This window comes from Parus major, chromosome 1 (assembly GCF_001522545.3).
Source record: "Parus major isolate Abel chromosome 1, Parus_major1.1, whole genome shotgun sequence".
Taxonomy (NCBI): Eukaryota; Metazoa; Chordata; class Aves; order Passeriformes; family Paridae; genus Parus; species Parus major.
This window is the reverse complement of record NC_031768.1, coordinates 4,451,057-4,471,878: the sequence shown is the minus strand read 5'-3', so window position 1 is coordinate 4,471,878 and position 20,822 is coordinate 4,451,057. Positions and strand designations below refer to the sequence as shown.

The window sequence follows — 20,822 nt, the reverse complement described above, 5'->3', positions numbered from 1 at the left end:
GCCTTGGAGGGCTCCGGAGTCGCGGCCCCATTATGGTCAGCCATGGCGTGGCTGCCGGGCGGGCTGGCCGAGCTGCGCTGGGGCGCGCTGGTCGCCCTCTTCGTGGCGGCGGTGGCCACGCTGGCCGTGTACCTGGTGCAGTACGCGCTGCTGGCGCTGCGGAGGGGCCGCCCGGCGCCGGCCGCCGCTGCCCCGGTGCGGCGGGACGAGCTGCTGGAGGAGGGCGGCTCGGTGCTGGCCTGGGCGCTGTCGCGGGGCAGCTGGAGGCGGCAGTGGCGGCGGGCCTGGGTGGCGGCGCTCCGAGCCGAGGCGGCGGAGCGGGCGGTGAGTGCCGGGATGCAGGTGGTGGGTGGGCGGCGGAGGGACGGAAGGGACGGGGGATGCCCGGCGGCGGCTCCCCCGCGTCCGCCGGGATGGGGCCGGCGCCTCCCGGCCGTGGGGCATCGCGGCTCCGGGCGCTTCCCGCTGCGATGAGCGGCTGTGGGGACGCCGGGACTTGCTGCAGGGATGTAGCGGGTGTGTTCCTGAGTCTCCGTGTGTGTGTTTGGATATTTACACGTGCGTGTTCGGCGGCTGCTTGGCTGGGATCGCGGGAGGGAGCTGGCCAGAGGCGCGGAGTGGGAGAGGGGAAGGATGGGGGAGGAAGGAAAGCGCCGACCCCCGCAGCCCCTGGCAGGGGTTCGCTCCGCCGATAACATTGTCCGGGCGCAGGGACGAGGAAACAATGGAAACTTCCTGGCCTGGGCCTGCGGCCCGTCCTTCGGCAAATAATTCCCAGAGCTGGGCTTCCCCCGTCACGCCTCAGGCCCTGCTGAGCCCGCATGTGTGTGTTGTACTCCAAGCGCAGGAGCCCGCTGGATGGTGGATGGGATGCTCGGGGTTTGGTCAGCTCGTCTGTAACCCGGGTCAGGGAGGATGCACAAAACCTGCTATTTCTTCCCATCCCAACCTGCCCTTCCTGAAAAAGGCGCAGTGTGGCATCCTGGCGCTGGTGTGTAATGGTATGCCCGGTGAGGTGAGGAGGTTAGGTGAGCCTGTGGCAAGCTGATTTCCTTGTCCTGAGGACTGAACCCTTGTCGTGTCAGTGCAAAATGCTGAGGATAAACTCTAGGAAGTGGCATGTCCCCAGGTCTCTGAATTTGCGTGCGTCTTAGACCAAAGAGGTTCTTCCCTACGTGTCAGGGAGCAGGCTGGGGAAGAAGGAGGAGTGAGGCAACATGTGTGTGTGAAAGATAAGGAATAAAAATGAACACTTCCCAAATATTATAAGTTGGGCAGCAAAAATAAAAGATTTCGTCTGCCCTTTCAAATTTCATGGTGTGGTTGAGAAAAGAGTGGGTTGTGCTAAGAAATGGAGCTTGGCTTGCCTGCACTTGTGGGAAAGAAGGGTCCAGACAGCTTGAGCACAGGTGCTGGGAGCTGAAAGTGACCAGACACAAGTGGCAGCTCCTGTCCCCGAGCAGAGGGCAGAGCCCTTGGGACAGGGACATGGACACCCTCCCTGCCCAGGTGAGCAGCTGCAGCCAGTTGTTCAGCACCTGGAACTGCAGCGTGGCGTTGCTCCCGCTGTCAGTATCCCAAAACAGTGTCAGCAGCATGAAGCTAATGAAATTCCCGTGTGCAAAACAACCCTGGGTGATGAGGGAAGCGGGGCTGAGTGCTCGGTGTGGGTAGCAGGTGAAGAATGCGGTGCTGATGCTTCTGAAGGAATGACCTCAGTGCCCAAAGGCTGCCTTCGCCCTGCTGTCTGTGTGATGACTGAGTGGCTGTCATCACTGTCTGCCTTCACTGATGAGGAGGGCTGGGCAGGGGAAGGCTTCTTTCCTCACCTCTGCAAGATGATATTTGGGGTTTCTTAGTTTTGGCATAGCTTATTGCACCCGTATTAGAGGGCCAAACCAAACATGCCTTTTCGAACTACAGCACTGATAAATCCTTGCTGAAGAACAGCAGTTTCACTGAACCCTGTTGCTGTTCATGGACTTGGCTCTGCACTGTGTACCTTGGTATTCTACTACAGGGAAAGATGGGTTATGATTAGGCCCATAGTTATGTCCTAAGTATATGTTTTCAGGCTCTACCCTGTATTATGGAGTGAGGTGTCATGCAATTAATACATGGAAGTTTTGACAGACATTTGCAATTCCAGGAACTTGACTGGCAGTGCATTTTTATCGCTTGTTTTCAAGTGATGGGTTCATCACTTAACAATGCTTCTTTTTTTTCTTGTTTCTTAGGATTCCCAGTTGCTCACGTTTGAGGAAGACGACCCAGCAGAACCACTTGAGCTAGCAATTAAAGAAGTTACCAGTGTTGTAAAGTCAGCTGAAGAGAAGGTAAACTTTGGATTTGTTGCCTTTCAATGTACTTTGGGTCAGGAAATGTTTTATTAGTGTTAGTGGAAGTTTTATTTGTCAATATATCTGTACCCTTGACCTGTGATTGTCGAGGTGGGTAAGAGGCTGCCTCTCTAAAGAACCTGTGCAAACTCCCTGCATTGATTCACTTCTTTTGGATGTGAGCAGAATGTGCTCCAGGGCTTCCACCAGATGCACAAAAACCAGGGTTATGCCAAGTTTATAGCTACACCCTCGATGAGCTCATGGAGCAGCCCTTTCCCCCACCTCCACAGTCCTGATGATGGTTCCACATCCTATTGCTAAAGTGTGGAGTAGGAACTTCATTGAGAAGAAAGAAACTTCTCTCCTGGGACGGGCAAGCATCTTTGTCTGCCTCTTGCTGTTTGTGTGGCTGATTACAGGTTTGCTTCCTAAGTGGGAGCTGAGTAAGGATCCGTGGAACAGGTGCAGAGTCCTGAGGGTGAAGTCTTGACTCTGCTGGACCCTGTATTCAATGAGGAACAAATGATTTCTGTCCTCCTGTCCCACTGCAAATACTGGGAGGTGGTTCAGTGCCTGTGAAATTAAAATAAGGCAGAATGTGGCTCTCAGAACAGTAAAAATGCATTAAAAGGGGAAAAAAATAAATCTATATATGTTTATTAACAATGATAGCTCCTGCATTTTTGTCCTAGTGACTGTAACTACTGGTTACATTAGGCACCTGCATCAAATTCGCCTAATGCTTTTCTTTTAGTTTTGCTTTGTTATTTTGCTTTGCTCGTCTGATTTAGATGCTAAGCAGCTCTCCTATGATTCCTTTGAAAACTATGCATGCTTATCTGCCTGATACACAACTTAGAGGCACACCCTGACTGGTGGCAGCTGGGGATTGTTAACATGTAAAGCTGTTTGTGTACTTATTTTCTCCTCCTCTTATACAAAACTTATTGCAGTGCCAGTGATCCCTTGCCCCCAGCAAGGGGCAAGTGAGGCTGGAGAGACTGGGCTTGGTAGGGCTGTAGGGCTGGCACAAGTGTTATTCAGTGTCTCTGGAAGATGCCATGATGGGAAATAGTAAGGAGAGGGCACTGCTAGGTCTGAGAGGGATGTGCTGTGTCATATGTGAAGCCAGAACCCGAGGGAGAGCTGCTGCAAGTAAAAGCTGACAAATAACAGCACAGAAAGCTGGTGTCTTGCAGTGCAGTGTCTAAAATGTTGCTGGAAGGGACAGGCAGGGCTGGGTTGAGCCATTCCAGCATCTTAATTGTGGTGTTACACTGCAGACAGAAGTCTGACGTGGTTTCAAAATAGCTTAGACCAATAGAAGCACATTTTAAAAATTGTTGTAATAAAACAGGTTTGCTTTCATACACTGGGTCCTTCTGAGCTGTGCCAAAACCCATTTCAATAGTCTTGTGCACAGCTGCTGGAAAAAGTTCTCTGAATCATTCTTACTCTTTCAGTTAAGGTACAACCTGAATATTTATTTGAATTACGGGCTATAATAACCTTAGAGTGGCAGTCTGGGAGCTACTTTTCCTTCTTCTTTAAATACATCCCTTTCTCTAAACACCTCAGGATTTCTCCTATATGATAATTGTGTCTTATATTTCCTGAGGTAATACCAAGGGTATTTGGTTTTTGGGGGGGTTTTCTTGGTGTTTTCTTTTTACCTCGTTCTCTTCAAACTCTTAATGTTTGCATGTGAAATAGAAATCTCTGTCTGCAGCTTTCCCAAACTCCTAGTTCTGACAGAAATTGGTGTGTGCTGCACAGTGCAGGGCTGCAGACACAGCTGGAATGCTGCTGCTTCTCAGCTTGGCCCAAGCTGTGGTGATAGGAACAGAGCTGCTCTGTGGCTGAAGGCTACACCACACTGCCCCTTGATAAAGCCCCTATTTATGTGTTCCCTTCCTTCCAGTTTTGGGCCAGAGCCTAAACATATAGAATGAAGTGGCCTGTTTTCATCATGTGGTATTGGTTGTTTTGTTTTAATAAAGTAAACGTTAGAAATATTCTCAGTCTTGGCTTTTTCTGCCAGCCTTTCCATTAGTGCAGTCTATTTCCAGAGGACTTGAACTTCACAACAAAAACAGCAACAAAAAAGGCAGCAAAAAAGAGGATTCTCTTGCTGGGGACTTGGCACAGTGAGTTTGGATGGAGCAGGCTGTGACAGAAGTCTCCCTTTTTTTTTCTATTTCATGCTCAAATGGAAAGGGGTAAAACTCCTTCAGAGTGCCATTCCTTTAATGTCACTGCTGCATGCCTAACTGGCTCCATTCCTAGTTACATTCATGTGTTTATTTCTGATTCTTTTTGGTGGGGTGAACTACCCTGACCATGACATACAGTTCCTGTTGTCTTTTAACTCCTCATTTTGCTTCAAAAGCCATCCCAGATCTTTGCTGCTTTAATGTCTGGGGTTTTTTTACAAGTCAAGGTGGAATTATGGCTTGGGGAGATTTTTTTCCTTGGCTTTTCTTAGTTTTTGCACTAATATAATCCCTTCTCCTTAATGTGTTTACTCTTCTTCCATGGTGCTTGCTGTCAGTAAATGTATTATGAAGGGATTATATTTCCTTCTAGCTTTTGTTTAGCTTGCCTACATAAGTTGCTCCTTGAATCTCCTTTTACAATGCTGTCCTGGCTCTTAAGTCTCTCCTATGCACCCATTCCCAGCAGCAGCTCCAATTAAATCCATGTTTTTGAACTTGATGGCTGCAGGGCCACACAGCCCTACAGGTGAGGTCTCACAGTGCAAGGAGGCAGCTTCTTTTTGTCTCTAGAAGTACTTTCCTGGGGGGTTTTGGGCTCCAGTCTGCCTCTCCTGTGGCTGCTTCATGCTGTGAGTGCCTTGTTGCATCAAGGTCTCTCTCCCTGTGGTGCTCTCCTGGTGATAAGCTGTCCTTTGTGTGAGCAGTAGTTGTTAATTCTTACACACACACACAAACTACGTATTTTGTATTGCATTCCTCTCCTGCATTTCAAGGTCTTTCAGCTTTCCTGTGTGATGGACTAATCTTCCTTTAGGTTGCTGCTTCCCAGCCTGCTTTCCTGAGCATCACATTTTCTTTCAGGTTTCTCCTGAGGTATTTTGGGTTTTTAATTGTGCGATAGGTCTGGTGCCTGAGAGAATCTTTGGTAACCTCTTTGCAGCTTTCACCTCCCTGCTGGCTGTACTGTCCTCTCCCTTTCAAACATGCCAGTCCCCCTGAATGGGGGAATGATGGAGTACAATCTGAATTGTTAGTGGGGTGAGCCTACAGAAGTAAACAAGACAACATTATGATCTAATGTTCTTTAGAGCTGAGTGCCTTGTCAGGGGAACACATCCGGGTGGGGATTTGTTTGCCTCACTGGAGGTGATCCTGGGTTTGGCACTGTCTGTCTTCCTTCCAGCTGCTACTGCAGATGTGTCTGGGCCTCCTGTAGGCTTGTGTCAGGTCTGGCAGCTTGGCACAGGGACCAGGGAAGCCTTAGCACCCCGACATGGGAGCTGGCTGTGCGAGTGAATTGCTCTCCAAGCTACCACAGCACAAACTGGCAAACCTCTCCCAGGGTTTTCTGTCTCTATGTCTTCAGCTGTGCTGTGTCTCAGATGGTTTGGAAAGGCTTGCATGACAGTGAGGCCAAACTAGCAATTCTAGTTTTGGTATTGGTTTATATTCCTCTTTCTGAAATATAAGTACTGCTTCCTGTCTTTGCACAGTTTGATGTTCATTTGAACCTATTAGGATTGAAAATTCTTCCTGTCCTGTCTCCTTGTACTCCCTGCTTGTTCATTTTATTCCCTCACTCCCCATTTTTTCCACCTATTTGAATTTGAATGTATTGGTCTCAAAGGAGTGGATAAATTCAGATGTTCCATCAAGTTCTGCTTTGTTTCTGTTGCTGACATGGAAACTCTCCTGCACTGAGTCCACCCCTCACCCTGCCTTCACCGTGGTGTTTACCACCATTTGGAAAACTGGTCTGAAGTTTTCACTGGATTTACAGGCAAATTCAGTTTCATACTGGCTCCTAAAAATCCACAACTGTCTGTGCCTGGGTTAGACATTGCATTTGTCATCTCCCCTTAATTTGCTCAGGTCACTTTGTAAATTGCTTGGGTAAAGAAGGAGTGGAGAAGAAGGTGGAGAAACCCCCTCAAGAAATGAAGGAATTGGCTCTGGTAACCAAAAGATGATTTAATTCTTCTGAACAGCTGAGTGCTAATGACTGTCTAAAGGAACAGGTTTTTGACTTGAAAATTTTTCTTGTGGTGAGGTTTTAAGCCAAGCACACAAACTGTCTGTGTGGCCATTGACAAGATAAGTTTTCCTTGCCAAAAATAAGAGCCTTTTCACTGTAGTGTGCTGTGAGACATATGGGAAATGGTGAGGTCCTAAATCTTACAGTGAGATCAAGGCAACTTTCACTGTGGGGCTGCCTCATAGTTAATTCTGATTTTCTTGTGAAAATGTTAAATATTTGTATTACTTACATACTACTGAGTAACCTCAAGTAACCTTCTCTTTCTGGAAGTAAATACCAAGTGCAATAAAACAAATTTCCTTCAAGAAAACAAACAAAAAAGGCAATCAGGGCCTGTACTGCTGGGGGTTTTACAAACACGTGTGGTGTGGTCAGGGCCTGGGGAAGGTGAGGGAAATGTTCCCCATCAGGGCTGTCAGAACTTCCCCCTGAAGCCACAGCTCTTCTCCTCAGAGAAGGAACCTGCTGCTGCACTTGGAGAAGGAAGAATAAAGAAAAGGGAATGTGTAGTGCACAAATTAATGGGGTGCCAGTGCCAAAACTGAAACCTCAAGGCAAGAGGACACCGTGTGTGAGGAGCAGGGGCACCAAGGTGCTTCTTGAGATGAAGCAGCTTCTGCTGCTACTTTAGGGAGGAAAAAACTGAAATTTTGAAGCCTGTCTGGAGAAACTGCAAAGGGAAAAAGCCTGGATATAGATGGGGAGGGCAAAAGGGTTTTAATAGCTGTGAGTACACAAGTATGGACCCTTGACTTTCTCAGAAAAATAGTCTTGCTCAAACCACAGTGCTTTTTCAGTCTCCTTTGTTCCTGTGGTTGTTTATCTTGAAGAGAATTGTTTTTAGGATCATTGTACTCAGAGATTTAGGTACGTGTGAGCAAGTTGTGTCACAGCATCTGCGGCTCAGTGGAGCTGGGCACCAGCGTTTTGCACTGGGGAACTGAGCCCAGCCAGGTCTGGGAGTTTTGGCCACTGCAGCTCATCCCATCACAAGGAAGTCGGGTCAGGGATGAAGAGGAGAGGCTGGAAGGAGCAGGAATAACCTGGCAGTGGGGTGTTAAGTACCAGCTGTGTGTGGGGAGGGATGGCGGAGGACTGAGGAGGAACTGGGACACAAAGGAACCTGAGGAAGGGTTGGGAACTCCTTCCATGGGAGATCCCCAAAGCCCATGGAGAGAGGGGTGTTTGTGCTGAGGGAGGTGCTGGAGGGAGGAAATACCTTGGACTTTGTTTCTTTGTGCTGCTACTTCACCCTATTTCTGCCAATTTAGGAGATGTGTCCTGTCCAGAGGTGGGATCACAGGAGGGAGCTGGGGGTGACCCCTCTGGGAGTTCAGAGTCAGCTGGTCCCAGCTGCTGTGCAGGGCTTGGTTTTTAAAAATCAGTTTGTTATAAAAGTGACAGGTTTTCTAGACTCTAAAACAGAGGGTTGGTAACTGGGGATGCCTCTGGTAAAGGCAGTGGGAGAAAGAATGAGGAATATAAATGAAATTGAAGGAGAACTCTCTTCCTATCAGTCCAGGTTCCTCTGTTTTCTTGTGGACACTTATCCTTCCTCTTCCTCCCCCTGCCAGGCAGCAAGGGGTGCTTTGCCTGGTCCTCCCTTCTCCAGCTCTTTGTCTGTGCAGAGAAAATGAATTTGAGGAAGCAGGTTGGAATGAGGCAGGGGGAAAAGGAGCAGAGCATGGGAAGCTGCAGTGTTTTTCTTTGTGTGCCTGCCATGGGGGAAATGGCCTACATATTTCTGCTTGGGTCTATCAGAATCACCTGCTACACTTCTAAAGGAATGTCACTCAGCAAGGGAAGCAGCAGTTGCAGTCTCTTTAATCACCTTTTCACCATTTGTGGCAGCATCATAGATGAAAACAAAGCTGCTTTCTCTTCAAATTCTAGCCTGAAATTCTGCTTTTCTTAGTGTTCTGACTCCATCATCCATCCTTCTCCCAGAACAAAGGGATTCACCTGACATAAATACATATTATTTTCCATTTACAAACATAGAACCACTCCTTTTGATGATTGGATTAAATATTGGCAGACTGTATGTGAATACCACAGTTTTTTTAGTAAAAGTGAGGACAGAAGGGGAGTAGGGATTAGTAGATGTCATTGGCAAAAAATAAATTAATCAAGGAGACTAAAAGTCCAAACTCCACCGGCCTTTGAAATGAAAGGTAAAATATATACGTATATAAAAACTGATTTAGCATCTCTTGACAAAATGCAGAAAGAAAAATGAAAGTTCTGCCACTTGCAGTGTCTGTTTCCATCCTTTACTTGGAATTAAACATGATTAAGAAACAAGTGGCACATGAACTCATCTACCAGCTCTCTGGTCACACTTTTATTTCTTTTAAAAACATTAATTAACCACATACTTGGCAACCTTGGCTCTTGGACATCCAGAAATTCCAGATGAATGGCTCTGCCTTGCATGTACAGCAAGTCTAACTTGTTCTGAATGCATTGAACTTCCTATGGATGTGTGGAAAAAATATGTATGGATGATAAAACACTGCATTTAGGAGATGGAAGTGTTGGCAGTTGTTGCATCACTCCTGTCCTTTTACCTCCTCTTCCCTCAGAAAAGAGGGAAGAACCTTTTCCTTTTCCAAGTCTTTAAAGAATCAGTGTCAATCCATTACTTTGAATGAAAGGATTGATTCAGTGTTTCATCCCAGCTACAAGTAAACTAAGCAGCTGGAAGCAGCTGGACTCTTTCTTCTTGTTAGCTATAAAAAATCCTTTGTATTTTATCATAATACTTTGTGTTGGTGTTGTTTGTGTGGGATTAAGGTCAGAAATCACTTCTGAAGGAATCTGGACTTTGGGAAAGGGGAGAGGTGAGGAAAACTCATTTGTCCACTTCTAAACTATAATTTGCAAAGACATAACCTGAAAAGGCAAATCTTACTGCTTGTGGGTGTGGTTGGGATTTTTATTTGTCATATCCAGCTCCCCACTCCCTGCTCCTTTGTAATTAAGTCTCCACCTTAATGGATGTACTCAGGCCCTTGATAAAACCCTGGCCATCCTTAAAATGTACCCCAGAGATCCCAGAGAGATGAAATGTATTTAAGGAGAGACTGATAAGGATCTTTCAGGAGTTACATGATTCCTTTCAAAGCTTTCAGCTTCAATTCCAGTGCCCATAAGCGGAGCAGTAAGTGCACAAACACAATTTAATAGCACCATGCAGAGTTTATGTCAGACAAACCTTGCAGGGAATTATTTGTCTGTGCATTGCATTGACCTGGTTCCCTCTGCCTGAGTCAGGGTAAGGAGGGCCCAACTCTCCTTCCCACAGTGGAGCTGTGGGGACAGGAATCACAGAGGGATGGTGACAAGCAGCCCTTCTCCACCAGCACATCTGTTTGCAAAACAAACATGCCTCTGTGGTGTGATGAATAATTTCTGACTTCCACCCCATGGGTTTTCCTGTGCTGCCAGGAACCCTCCAGGAATTTCTGCACACTCCAGGAATTTTGTGTGGCAGCTCAGTCAGTTTGCAGAGGGGAGGGAGCAAAAACTGTCTGCTGCTTACAAACTCAGTGTGATAGCAAGTTAAATTACTGCTTGTAAAAGTGTACTGCAGTCAAGTGGCACTCAGACTTTTCCCAGACATTTAGCTTTGTCACCACATTTCAGGGCCTTTCTTGGTTTGGTCAAAGGCTTGAATAAATTCTTAAAGGCTCCTGCTCCTTATCCCATTGAGAACTGGAATTACTCAGAATCCTCTGCTGTAGCAGAGTTTCCCATTTGTAGGATGCCACTAACCTAAAGATTGTGTGGTAAATCAGCTGTCCTGTTGGAGGCTACTTAGCTCAGAGCAGAAGAGGAAGAAGAATAAACATCTTTGTGCTCTTGGAGCTTTTAATACATAGATCTGTGAAATGGAAAGGAGTCCTTGTCAGGCGAGGACTTACTTCTGAATTAGGTAACAATGCAAAAGAAATTTTGGGAAATGCCATAATCTGCAGGTATTAAATTTCATGTACAGATTTGAACACTTGAACTGTGTGCTTTTAGAAGGTGCAGAAGGAGGTGGGAACATGAATGAAATTGCTTGGAAATTTCCCACCTGCACAAATTAGCATAATTCTGCCAGCTTAAATTCATTTCTTATTTTCTTTCTTGCCTTCACCAGACCTTCTGAAGACTAATTTGTTTTTCCCTTTGTTTCCCCTCATCCTTTTCCTTTCTCCAGGTGGTCTCTTGCAACGTTGTGGGAGATTCTGTTAAATTCCTGGTTGCTGTCTCAGCCTCTCCACCTGCGGCGGCCGAAGCTCAGTCGTATTTTGTGAAGCTGTCCCCTGTCCACTTGCAGGTAAAGTCTTAAGTGTTGTTCTCTCTTCCCTTCCTTTTGTTTCCCCTCTGGGCAAGTGGTAAATACAGAAATTAGGCTGCCTCTTCAGGAGACTGTGGATAAATAACATGTTGGGTAGACTACTTGGCTATCTAGAGCAATTCCCTTTTTTAACTGGCATGTACTCTCAAAGCTTCAGCAACTTCTGCCTCCTTAAGAGTGTCACTTTGGAGTTACCTACTGAGAAACTCATGTCATTCTTCCTGTCCTGAGCCTTAGTGTGGAGATTGACCTACAATTTCCTTACAGGACACCACAACACTCTACAATAACTCTTTTTCCTGTCCACAGCTTCAGCTCTATGTGAAAGACAAAGGAGAAGATGTCAAAGTTGAGTGGTTCCTCATTAACACCAATGAAATCAACTTTGAAATCCAGCCAGCAGTGCAGGAGGTCAGTCAGTAAGTTTTATTTGTTACAATGGTAGAGCAGATGGGTCTCCATCCCCTTGGTCCAAAATGTGGTGGAAAGCATCTGCCATGGATCATCTATCAAACCCCTACATCTCTGAAACCCAGCAACACCTCTCAAGATTACTGAAACAAGTCTGTATTTGACAGACAAATGACTTTGCAAACATCCTTCATCCAAATTCAAGGTGTGAAAAATCTGTTCCTAAATATCTTCTCTCAGAACAGTTCTAAAATAATAAAAGACAGCTCGGTTGTAATGGTATTTCCATCAAAGCAATTAAAACATTGTTCCTTCCCTAACTTAAATCAGTTTTTAAATCTGTCAACAATAGATTAGAAGTGTCTGGGAAAATACAGTTATTTAAGGAGATGATGGATTATCTGAAAATATTTTGATGCTTTTGGAATTACACCTGATCTTTGTATATGAGCACTGATTTGTTGGGACATCCCCTGCAAGAGTTTAATCTGGACAGGGATTCTCCTCTGCATTTGACCCTTCACAATTTTTTTTATTTTTGGCACAAATGTGGTGATTTAACTGTTACTTAGAACTGTGGGGGAAGGCTTGTTTATGATTTGTGAAGTTGTTTTCTTGACTGAAGGCCTCATTAAAAAATAAGTTTATTGTAGAGCTGCTTCTAAAGACCTCTACTGAGAGAGCTACAATTATAATAATTTGTCATCACAGCTTTTGTCCATGAAAATGGGAAACTCATAACTAAAGACAGACAAGGCTTTTGAAGTGTGTTTTAATGTAGGTTTTACTATGCACACGTAACATGTAAATGACCTTCATATGCCGGGGTGGCATGTTGATTATCCACATTTGAACAGTCATTAAGTATCAAATGTTTCCTGACAAACACAGATGACTCTGGTGTAGTCACTGGACTTCACAATTTGGACAAAAAACTGGAGTTCTCAGCTTTTTGACAGGTGCCCAAGTCCAGCTTTGCAGAGTTGCACCTGTTCTGCTTTGCCTGCATTTTTAGAATGAGCTTGTCAAGGTCTTTATTCGTTAGCGGGCTTTATTTTCACTTTGAAGTTTGTGTTAGCACTTATGGAAGAGGAGAGGCAATAAACAGAGGGCTAAAACCTGTGAGCTACACCTTAGAAATTGCTTCAGCTCCTAAACTTCAATGTCAGCTTTTGTGTCTTGTTTTTTCCCCTCTTTCAGAAGCAATACTGTGTGTACAAATAAATACCTTTAATTACTTGTGATTATCTCCGGGGTGGTTTTGACATCACACAAGCTGGGGATAATAACCCATTTTCTCTTGCTAATGGCTGGGTGAACCTGAGTTGTGTTGGGCAACCTGGCTGGGTTTGGATTTACACAAGGTGACTTCATGTGCTGATGTGCCCCAGGCTGGCTGTGGTGTACACCCCTAGCCCGAGTGAAGCCCAGAGTGAAACCTGCTGTCTTTATCATTTTGGGGAGGCAGTTAAGCCTTTATAGCTGGTCTTGTCGAGGGAACTGCGGTGGAGAGTTACTTTCCAAAAAAAGGAAGGCTAAAAATGAGGCAGAGCTGGCAGGAGGCTCTTTAATCAATCTCCTTTCCAAATAACTATGGAAACAACAGCAAATACCAATGAACAGAAGTGACTGAGGTTGCTGTTGTTACTGTTAAATAACAGATGTCACATCAGGCTGATGGCAAAGCAAGAGAGGCAACTGGGATTTTACAGTTTAGGTAAGAGCAGAGGAGGGAAATTAACTCCAAAACAATGAAGACTAACCACAGTTTACCTGCTTATTTATGTAACTTAAGTAATGGAATTGCTGTTACTGAGGCTTTAAAAAATCTAATTTACTGTGATCTTTATTAAAGGAAATGAGTATTTGTTTCCTTGGTGGTTATTTGAGGGCACATGGTGTAAATGCAGCAGATTTTTGTGGGACTGGCCAATGTTGTTGTATGTTTTGAGCATGTCATCAAAGGCCAGTTAGGTAAGAAGGCAGTAAAGCAGGATTTCAGCATTCCTGGGATTTTCTGTGAAGCACCATAAATGTTTCTGTAACACGTGGGTAGCTGGGACAGGGCTGTTACTCCTGATCTGTTTGACCTGTTGTGCAAGGTGCACATCAGTGAAGCCTCAGTGTGATATCAGATGAGAAAAGATGGATGGGTCCTCTGCTCTTAGGTCAGATCTTTGTCTCCTACTTCAGTCTTTCCTCTAGAAAAGAAACCTCAGTGAGATTTCAGAGCTGTTGTGTTTCAATCTGCCCTTTCTGGGACAGCTTGATTTAAAAACCTGTGCCCTGTAGGTAACTGAGCAGAAGAGAATTCCTGAGGAGCATTCTGTGAGAAGCAGGCATCCTCCAGGAGCACAGGGAGGCCAGGGGCAGTTCATTCTCTTCATACACCTTAGAATTAACCATGTGAAGCTACATGTGTGCACACAGAATCTGTGGTGTGTTCTGACCCCTCAGAGGCTGTGGTGCTGAGCACAGATGGCCATGACATGTCTTATGGGCAAACTACAACTCAGTGCCCCAAAGCAGCACGACTCTGTCCATACACTGCACTTTTCAGCAAGCTTGAAGACCTCCAGGAGATGCTGTAATATTTTTTTTTCAGTGCAGCACAGGATTAGTTTCTTCTCAGCTGCTGCAAACTGGCATAACTCCCATTAAATCAGTACAACGGTGCTGATCTGCTTATCTGATGTCCTGATCTGCTCTCTCAGGGGAGTTCAGAGCAGTGCAGAATCTTTAAAACACCATTATAAGATAAAAAACTGTTACAGAAACTTCTGGTTTTGTGGATAACAGCTGTGCCTTCCTAACTCTCAGAACAGCATGAGTTTTTCAGTGTTTAATTCTAGCTTTCCTTTAATGCATAACAGAGAAATTTAAGTAATTCTTTGCATGATCAGTTGTTAAATTCTGTTGTTAGCAACAGACACCGTGTGTCTCTCTCTGAACAAAGCTTTGGTGGTTTAGACATATACCAAATTAATTTTTGCCTCAGTTTCTGAGTTTTGAGAAGCCTGATTGTTTGTTTCCTCATAGGAGCAGACAGCAGGGACATGTGCAATATCTGAAACGCTCAGAGATGTCTTGAAGAACCTCTTCAGCTCAGCTTCTCCATCTGTCGTGTTGAGTGTGAGGCCTGCAGATACAAAGGAGGTTCAGGTAAGGCTCATTCCTTCCAAAATCTTTTGAGAAGTGTCCTTCTGCTTAGTGCTTTTATTATATACTCGTGACTCAGAGGTGAGTTTAACAGTGTTGAGTGACAAGAGCCAGCTGGGACACACGTTTGGAGCAGCACAGCCCGTGGCAGTGGAGGCTCTGTGGTCACACCTGCAGTGTGGGTGTCACAGCCCAGCTCACCCCTGCTCCCCTGAGCCAGTGTGACACAAGGGCTTGGTGCTGGCACCTGCACAGTGCCCCTTGTCCTGCTTGCCTTTTGCAGAATGTACAGAGCACGAGCCTTCTCCCTCAGGGCACAAGTCCTCCCAAACCTCCAAGGGCTCATGAGCTCAAGCTGCTGGTGAGGAACATCGCGGCGAAGCTGAGCGATCTCCGTGCTGCAGGTAACGCAGCCCGGCTGCTCCATGGTGGGCAGCCCTGGCCTTGGGGTTTTTTACTTTCCTTTCAGGTGAGATAATGTGGGAGTTCTGGGTTACAGCCTGCTCTCAAAAGAAGGTTTAAGAAATTGCTGTATTCTGAGAAACAGGCTTCAGAGAACCCCAGAATGGTTTGGGTTGGAAGGGACCTTAAAGCTCATCCCATTCCATCCCCTGCCATGGGCAGGGACACCTTCCACTATCCCAGGCTGCTCCAAGCCCCATCCAGCCTGGCCTTGGACACTTCCAGGGATGGGGCAGCCACAGCTGCTCTGGGCACCCTGTACCAGTTGCTGATTTAATGTATCTTTTAGTTTATATGAGTATTTAAACATCTTGTTCTTCTTGTAGAGAAATCCATCATTGCTGAAGACAGATTGAAATGACCACGTGTATAAAGCTGGCTGATTATTTTATGGCTTGTAGTTTTAATTTCTAAAAGTTCTCACTTTGGCTGTACCCAAGATGAGGGGCTCAAATCCAGCTCTCCATTAACTGCTGGCAATGACATTGGCTTGATTCAACATTCCCTTATTTTTCTTTACTTTTGAGTGATTTGCAGATGGAACACAAACTGTCCTCCTGTATTAGAAACTACTGAAAGGTGGCTTTTTTTTTGTTGTCAAGGACATTTTCTCCTGATGTAGTTACTTCATCAGGAGAAACAATGGTGCCTCTTGCAAGTGGAGAATGAAGCCAAAAAAGAGGTCACAGCCTAGTGAAGTTAGTGTTGGGTTTGGAAAGCAGCACCAGGCCTGTCTTGCAAGTACTCAGACTTCTCCAAGTGCAAGATTGGAGCAGAATCTGCAGCTCAGATTCTGTCAGCAGAAATACAGATTGGAGGCTCTGTTATTTATGGCCACTAAACAATTCCATAACGGTGTTTTTAATGGAAGCTTGTGGCTGCTAAATTGGGCAAGGCAGTAGTAGTTTTAGATAAATATATCCTACTTGCTGTTCTCCTTTATTCAGTTAGAGGTAATAGGTTTCTGCCCTAGAGTCTTGCATAATGCTGCTTTGCTCATCCAGGTTGGAAGTGATCCCCCTAAAAATCTCTGCAGAGCTTTTTGTAAAAAAAAAACAACCAAAAAACACCAAAAAATATATTTTTAAAACCATTCTGGAACTCTTGGCTGTGAAATGTCTTTTATCAATAAAACTATGCTGGCAACTGCAACTCAGTCTAGTGGAAAGTGTCCCAGCCCATGGCAGGGGGTTTGGAATGAAATTATCTTTAAGGTCCCTTCCAACTCAAACCATTCTATGATTTGTTATTGCTCTACAATCCTGTAGTGCAAGCCAAACTTCCTTAAAGATTGGGTCATTTTGCCTCACTTTAAAATTGATGAGATGAGATACCTTTGTGTGCATACAGTGCACAGAACAGAAGAGTCACCTTCTGAGAATCACTGCGCCTTCCCTAAAAATGAGAGGGAAAAGACACAATTCATGTGCTCTGCTCTGGGAACACAGAGGCTGGGAGACAAAATCCCCATTTGCTGTTCTAGCAGGAGATGGAGGGAATTTTGCTGTTACCCAGCAGCTCCTGGAGTGTAAATATTTGGAACTGAGTATGAGAAATAAAGCTTCATAATGGGGTTTAACTGTTACACTTGAAATCCAGTGGGAATCCCACACAGCTGGAAAGGTTCTGGCTTCTGGACATAACTTGCTGACTTTTAATTAATATTCCCTTCCCTTTTCCTGGCCTTCCCTTGCAATAATGAAATATCCTGTTGGAACTCATGCTCCATGGGACTGTGCAGTATTGCAGGCTAACCTGCACAGGTACACAGGGGCCTGGGGAGGTGCAGCTTGTCTGTGCTGATGAAACCATGGATGATTGATGGATGCTGACAGGGTTTATAGGAGCTGTAGATATCTTAGTGGTGAATACCCAGAAGCAGAACTGGTTGGTCTCTGCTTATGGGTTGTGCCTGTTTTTATCTCCTTAGTTTGTGTGTGTACACAAAGGTCACCCTAGATTTTGTACACATGCTCTACAGGGAATTATTTAGGGCAAAAGTGATTTCTGCTGGTAAGGAAAAAGTAGTTAATTGTTGAGAGCAGGGTGTCCAGGGGAGAAAAGCTGCAATGCCCTGTTGGGTACAGTTGGTTTGTGGCTCAGGTGTAGCTCCAGGCTGTGCAGGGTCCTGCCCTGGGCTGGGGATGTGGCAGCAGGACCAGGCTCAGGGTGAGCAGAAACCAGCCCCAGTCCATCAGCTCAGGCTCAGCCCCTTAAAAACAGCTCAGCTACTTACTCTGGGCTCAGCTTGGATCCCAAATAAGCTGTGTGTACACAGTGCTTGCCTCCTCTAATCACCTTGCCAGGCCCAGGTTGATCCAGAGCCCCAGAGCATCCCCAAAGAACAACTGAGAGCTGCTTGTAGCAAATACAAACCCAGATTCTTCTGGAGAACTGGGGGAAGCATCCTTTGTTTGCTTTGCACTCAGTCAGTACTGAGCTTTTTGTTGCTTTCCTTGATGTGTTGGAAGTCTGGGTTTAAATTATTTCTGATGCTGTGAAAGCCATATTAAAGAAACTGTTTTAAGAGGAACACATCTGGCAAACGATTTCCCCATGGAACAGCAGTGTAACTACTCTTAATATGCCAATTTGCAACACTATCAAATTCCAAGATCAAGGCAGAGATAAGTCTGCAGCAGCGCTTTAAAACTTGTTAAAAACCACAGTGCACAAACCATTGTGAATTAGCACTGCTGTCATCAGTCACTTGCCAGCAGAAAAAGCTTATTTTCATGTCCAAATAAACCAGTGTGACTGTGGTCAGGAGGAACTTAGAAAACTTGGTTTTTTTAAAGATGAAAGGAACTTTAGTCCCTCCCCTCCTCACACCCACAACATCACCTTCTCACTTTTTTTTTTTTTGTTTTCTTTTGGTTTTTTTTAATCTCCCTATCATTTTGGATCGTTTTATGCCTGCACTTTGTTGCTTAATGGCAAGGTTTAAATTGGGCTGTCATGTTTCACACTGTGTAGGGTAGTTCATACGACAGCAGTGATGCAATAGTGACCTTTGCCATGAATGTACAAACCAAGGGAAGGCAATTATTCTGTGGGAGGGTGAGGAAGTGTCTGCAAAAGTCTGCTCACAAGTGCAGTGTGCAAGGAAAGGGGTTTCTTTTCAGTAAGTGGCCTCTTGGTGACAGAGCATTAATAACTGGCTGCTGATTTTTCTTGCCCTTACAGGCAGCACAGACCTTGTGTGTATAGTTCAGTTGAATGACCCTATGCAGAAGTTTTCCAGCTCTGTAGCCAAAAATGCTGCACATCCCTTTTGGAAGGAAGAGTTTATCTTGTAAGTAACTTACCTACTGAGAATACTTTAACACTAAAGCATATTTTATTTTTTTTTTCCTTGAACTGTGTGAGAGAAGAATGGCATTTTGAAATAGATCCATTCTTGGCTTTTCTCTGTGTGGCCTCAGAGAAATCTGGAGCTGGTAGGGATGGCAGGATATCTAATTACCCTCTGCATGGATATGAAATACAGGTCTCGAGGTGTTCCATGGTAGATACGTGATTCTAGTAGATGACAGCAGTCATAGGCATAATAAATCACCTCATGCTTTCCTACAGTGCCAGAAAAGAAGTGTTGGCAAGGTTTTGAAGTCATTTTACTGTGAAAACTGTATTTAAGGGAATCTAATGTCTCTCCATTCCCTCCCCTGAGTGGGAAAAGCAAATGTGCAAAAACAATTGACCATCTAAAAGAATGGTGACCATGACTAAAAAGACAGTGTAAAACTTTACTAGATTTTTCTTTCTCCTGTAGAACAAAAAGAGGGACTTTCAGGCAGCCTACACAGTATTCTGTGATTCACCCAACTGCTGTAAATAAAAGTGAGCAATTCTAAAACTCTTTTTATTTTCTAACAGCAGAGCAAAAATGGCTTCTGAGGTGCATGAGTTTAGGAAAGGGGAGAGTCACTGATAAACTTTGTTTTCTGAAGTATTAGAAAGTGCTTCAGGCAGTGGGTCTGTGATTCACTTCAGCCATCTGTTGGTGGAACAGCAGCCTGCTCAGTGTTGCAGAGCAGACAAGTTCCCAGCAGCTTGGGACAGGAAGTTTGTAAGAATAACACCCTTTTCCAGCTGAAAGGGCTGAGAGAGGGCAGGCAGGACATGATTAACTCGGCTGGAATTTGGCCTTGAACTAGGAATAATGCTGGGGTTTCCACACTGCTTTTCACAAGTGCATGAGGTAAGCTTGGGGGCTTTTACAGATAAATGATTAGGATTTTGGCAGGGGTTTTTGAACTTCTTTCAAGTTCCCACACACAAACCTCTGCACTTTTCTTTCTTCAGAGCCAAAAATAACCTCCACTCTCAACACCACTGTACTGACCACCATGTCAGGCTCTGCTTTAGCTTCATGGCAAAGCAGCAGTAATGCCATCAAGGTGCTCCTTTCCAAGTTTTGGGGTGCAGGAAGGGTGGGAATGGCAGAGAAAAACTTAAAATCTGCTGCACAGATGATGTGCCACAGCATCTAATGGAGGTGGGGTGTCTGCAGCCAGTATCACACCATCCTGAAGCACAGACATAGAAAAATTAAATAGATGTTTGCATGCCCTTGGGGTTTTTGGCAGAATGCCTGCTGAGAAGGTTATAAAATAAAGTTTTACTGGGGGGTTCCTCAGTAGGTACCCAGTTTGCTTCACTGTCTTAGTCAGAGGAAAGGTTTTGTATCTGTTGTCTAGTCCATTTTAGGAAGTACCACATGTGTAATTCTGAGAGTTCTTCACCTGGGTTTTGTCACAGAAGCTTGTTCTTGTTGGCTTGCAGCATCTTTGAGCTGTGTTTTGGGAAAGTGATACTGACTCTTCTCATTTAAAGCTGTAACTACTTTTGCTTTCTTGCATCTGTCCTGTTTTTGCAGGACACTTTCCTGCTTTGACAGGGATGTTGATTGAACCTGTTCCAGCATCTTGACTTACAAATTTGATCCTGCCAGGAGAAACAAAGCTTTTTGGTGCTGTGGTGTAGCAGTCAGACTAGGAACCATCTTCAGCTTGGAGGGTAGCATTTGTCAGCTCCTGGGGAAAAGAAAAGCCTCTTAAATTCAACAAATTGAGTCTGTGCAAAAGTTGGGGAGGGACCCAGGCCATGTTTTTCTGACTGTGATCCCTTTAAGTCACTCTTACCCCACCTGCAAGATGCAGTGTTTGGCTTGGAGAGGGCTGAGAAAAGCTGGGGAAAGGGGAAAACCGATGTGGGAAGGAAAATCTGCTCAGCCTGCAAAGACCTAACGTGGTTTTCTTTCCTTCACAGTGAACTAAGTGCCAAATCCAAAGCATTGCAACTGCAAATAGTAGAAGATGGAAAGTTGGATAGTAAGTATTAAGACTGAGTTATTTTGCATGATTGGTGTGTGAGCTTTGCTGAGTGTTGCCAGAAGTCCCCTTTTATTTCTGGATGGCCACAGAAACTGTGAGGTCCATCAATAATCATGGGTGGAAGGAGATTACAGTGACCAGGTGACTCTCATGGTCTGGGTTAAGGTTACAGAGAATCTTTGAGTTTCTTCCTAGATTGTCAACATACTGAGTCTTCCATGTGCTGATATCCTGTATTTTTCCATCTTCTAAACATCTAACAGATCCACTGTGAACCTTTTTGGTTTCAAGTTAAGCTTTTGAGTTCTTTCTCTGGCTGAAGGGGAATCATGGTGGTTAATTGTAAATTCTTCCTTTTCAAGTCCCAGAGACTGCCTAACAATTCAGGTGTGAAAATCACAATTAGGTGTAAAGCACCCAATTCTGATTATGCTGGATTAAATATAAATATATTTAAATTAAATATAAAACATGGGGGTTCAAACATTTTTACAACTTGATTCTGTTGTT

General features: G+C 44.9%; 1 protein-coding gene across 1 annotated transcript in view; it reads left to right on the top strand.

Annotated features, from left to right (window-relative positions):
• The first annotated feature begins 6 nt into the window (after nucleotides 1-6).
• C2CD2 (C2 calcium dependent domain containing 2) overlaps nucleotides 7-20,822 on the top strand; it is a 37,016-nt gene continuing 16,200 nt past the window's right edge. The window contains exons 1-8 of the mRNA XM_015644235.2: nucleotides 7-324; nucleotides 2,238-2,336; nucleotides 10,804-10,923; nucleotides 11,254-11,355; nucleotides 14,395-14,517; nucleotides 14,798-14,918; nucleotides 18,163-18,271; nucleotides 20,248-20,309. Of these exons, the coding sequence (XP_015499721.1) occupies nucleotides 43-324; nucleotides 2,238-2,336; nucleotides 10,804-10,923; nucleotides 11,254-11,355; nucleotides 14,395-14,517; nucleotides 14,798-14,918; nucleotides 18,163-18,271; nucleotides 20,248-20,309 (1,018 nt within the window). The 5' untranslated portion in view covers nucleotides 7-42. The remainder of the gene's footprint in view (nucleotides 325-2,237; nucleotides 2,337-10,803; nucleotides 10,924-11,253; nucleotides 11,356-14,394; nucleotides 14,518-14,797; nucleotides 14,919-18,162; nucleotides 18,272-20,247; nucleotides 20,310-20,822) is intronic.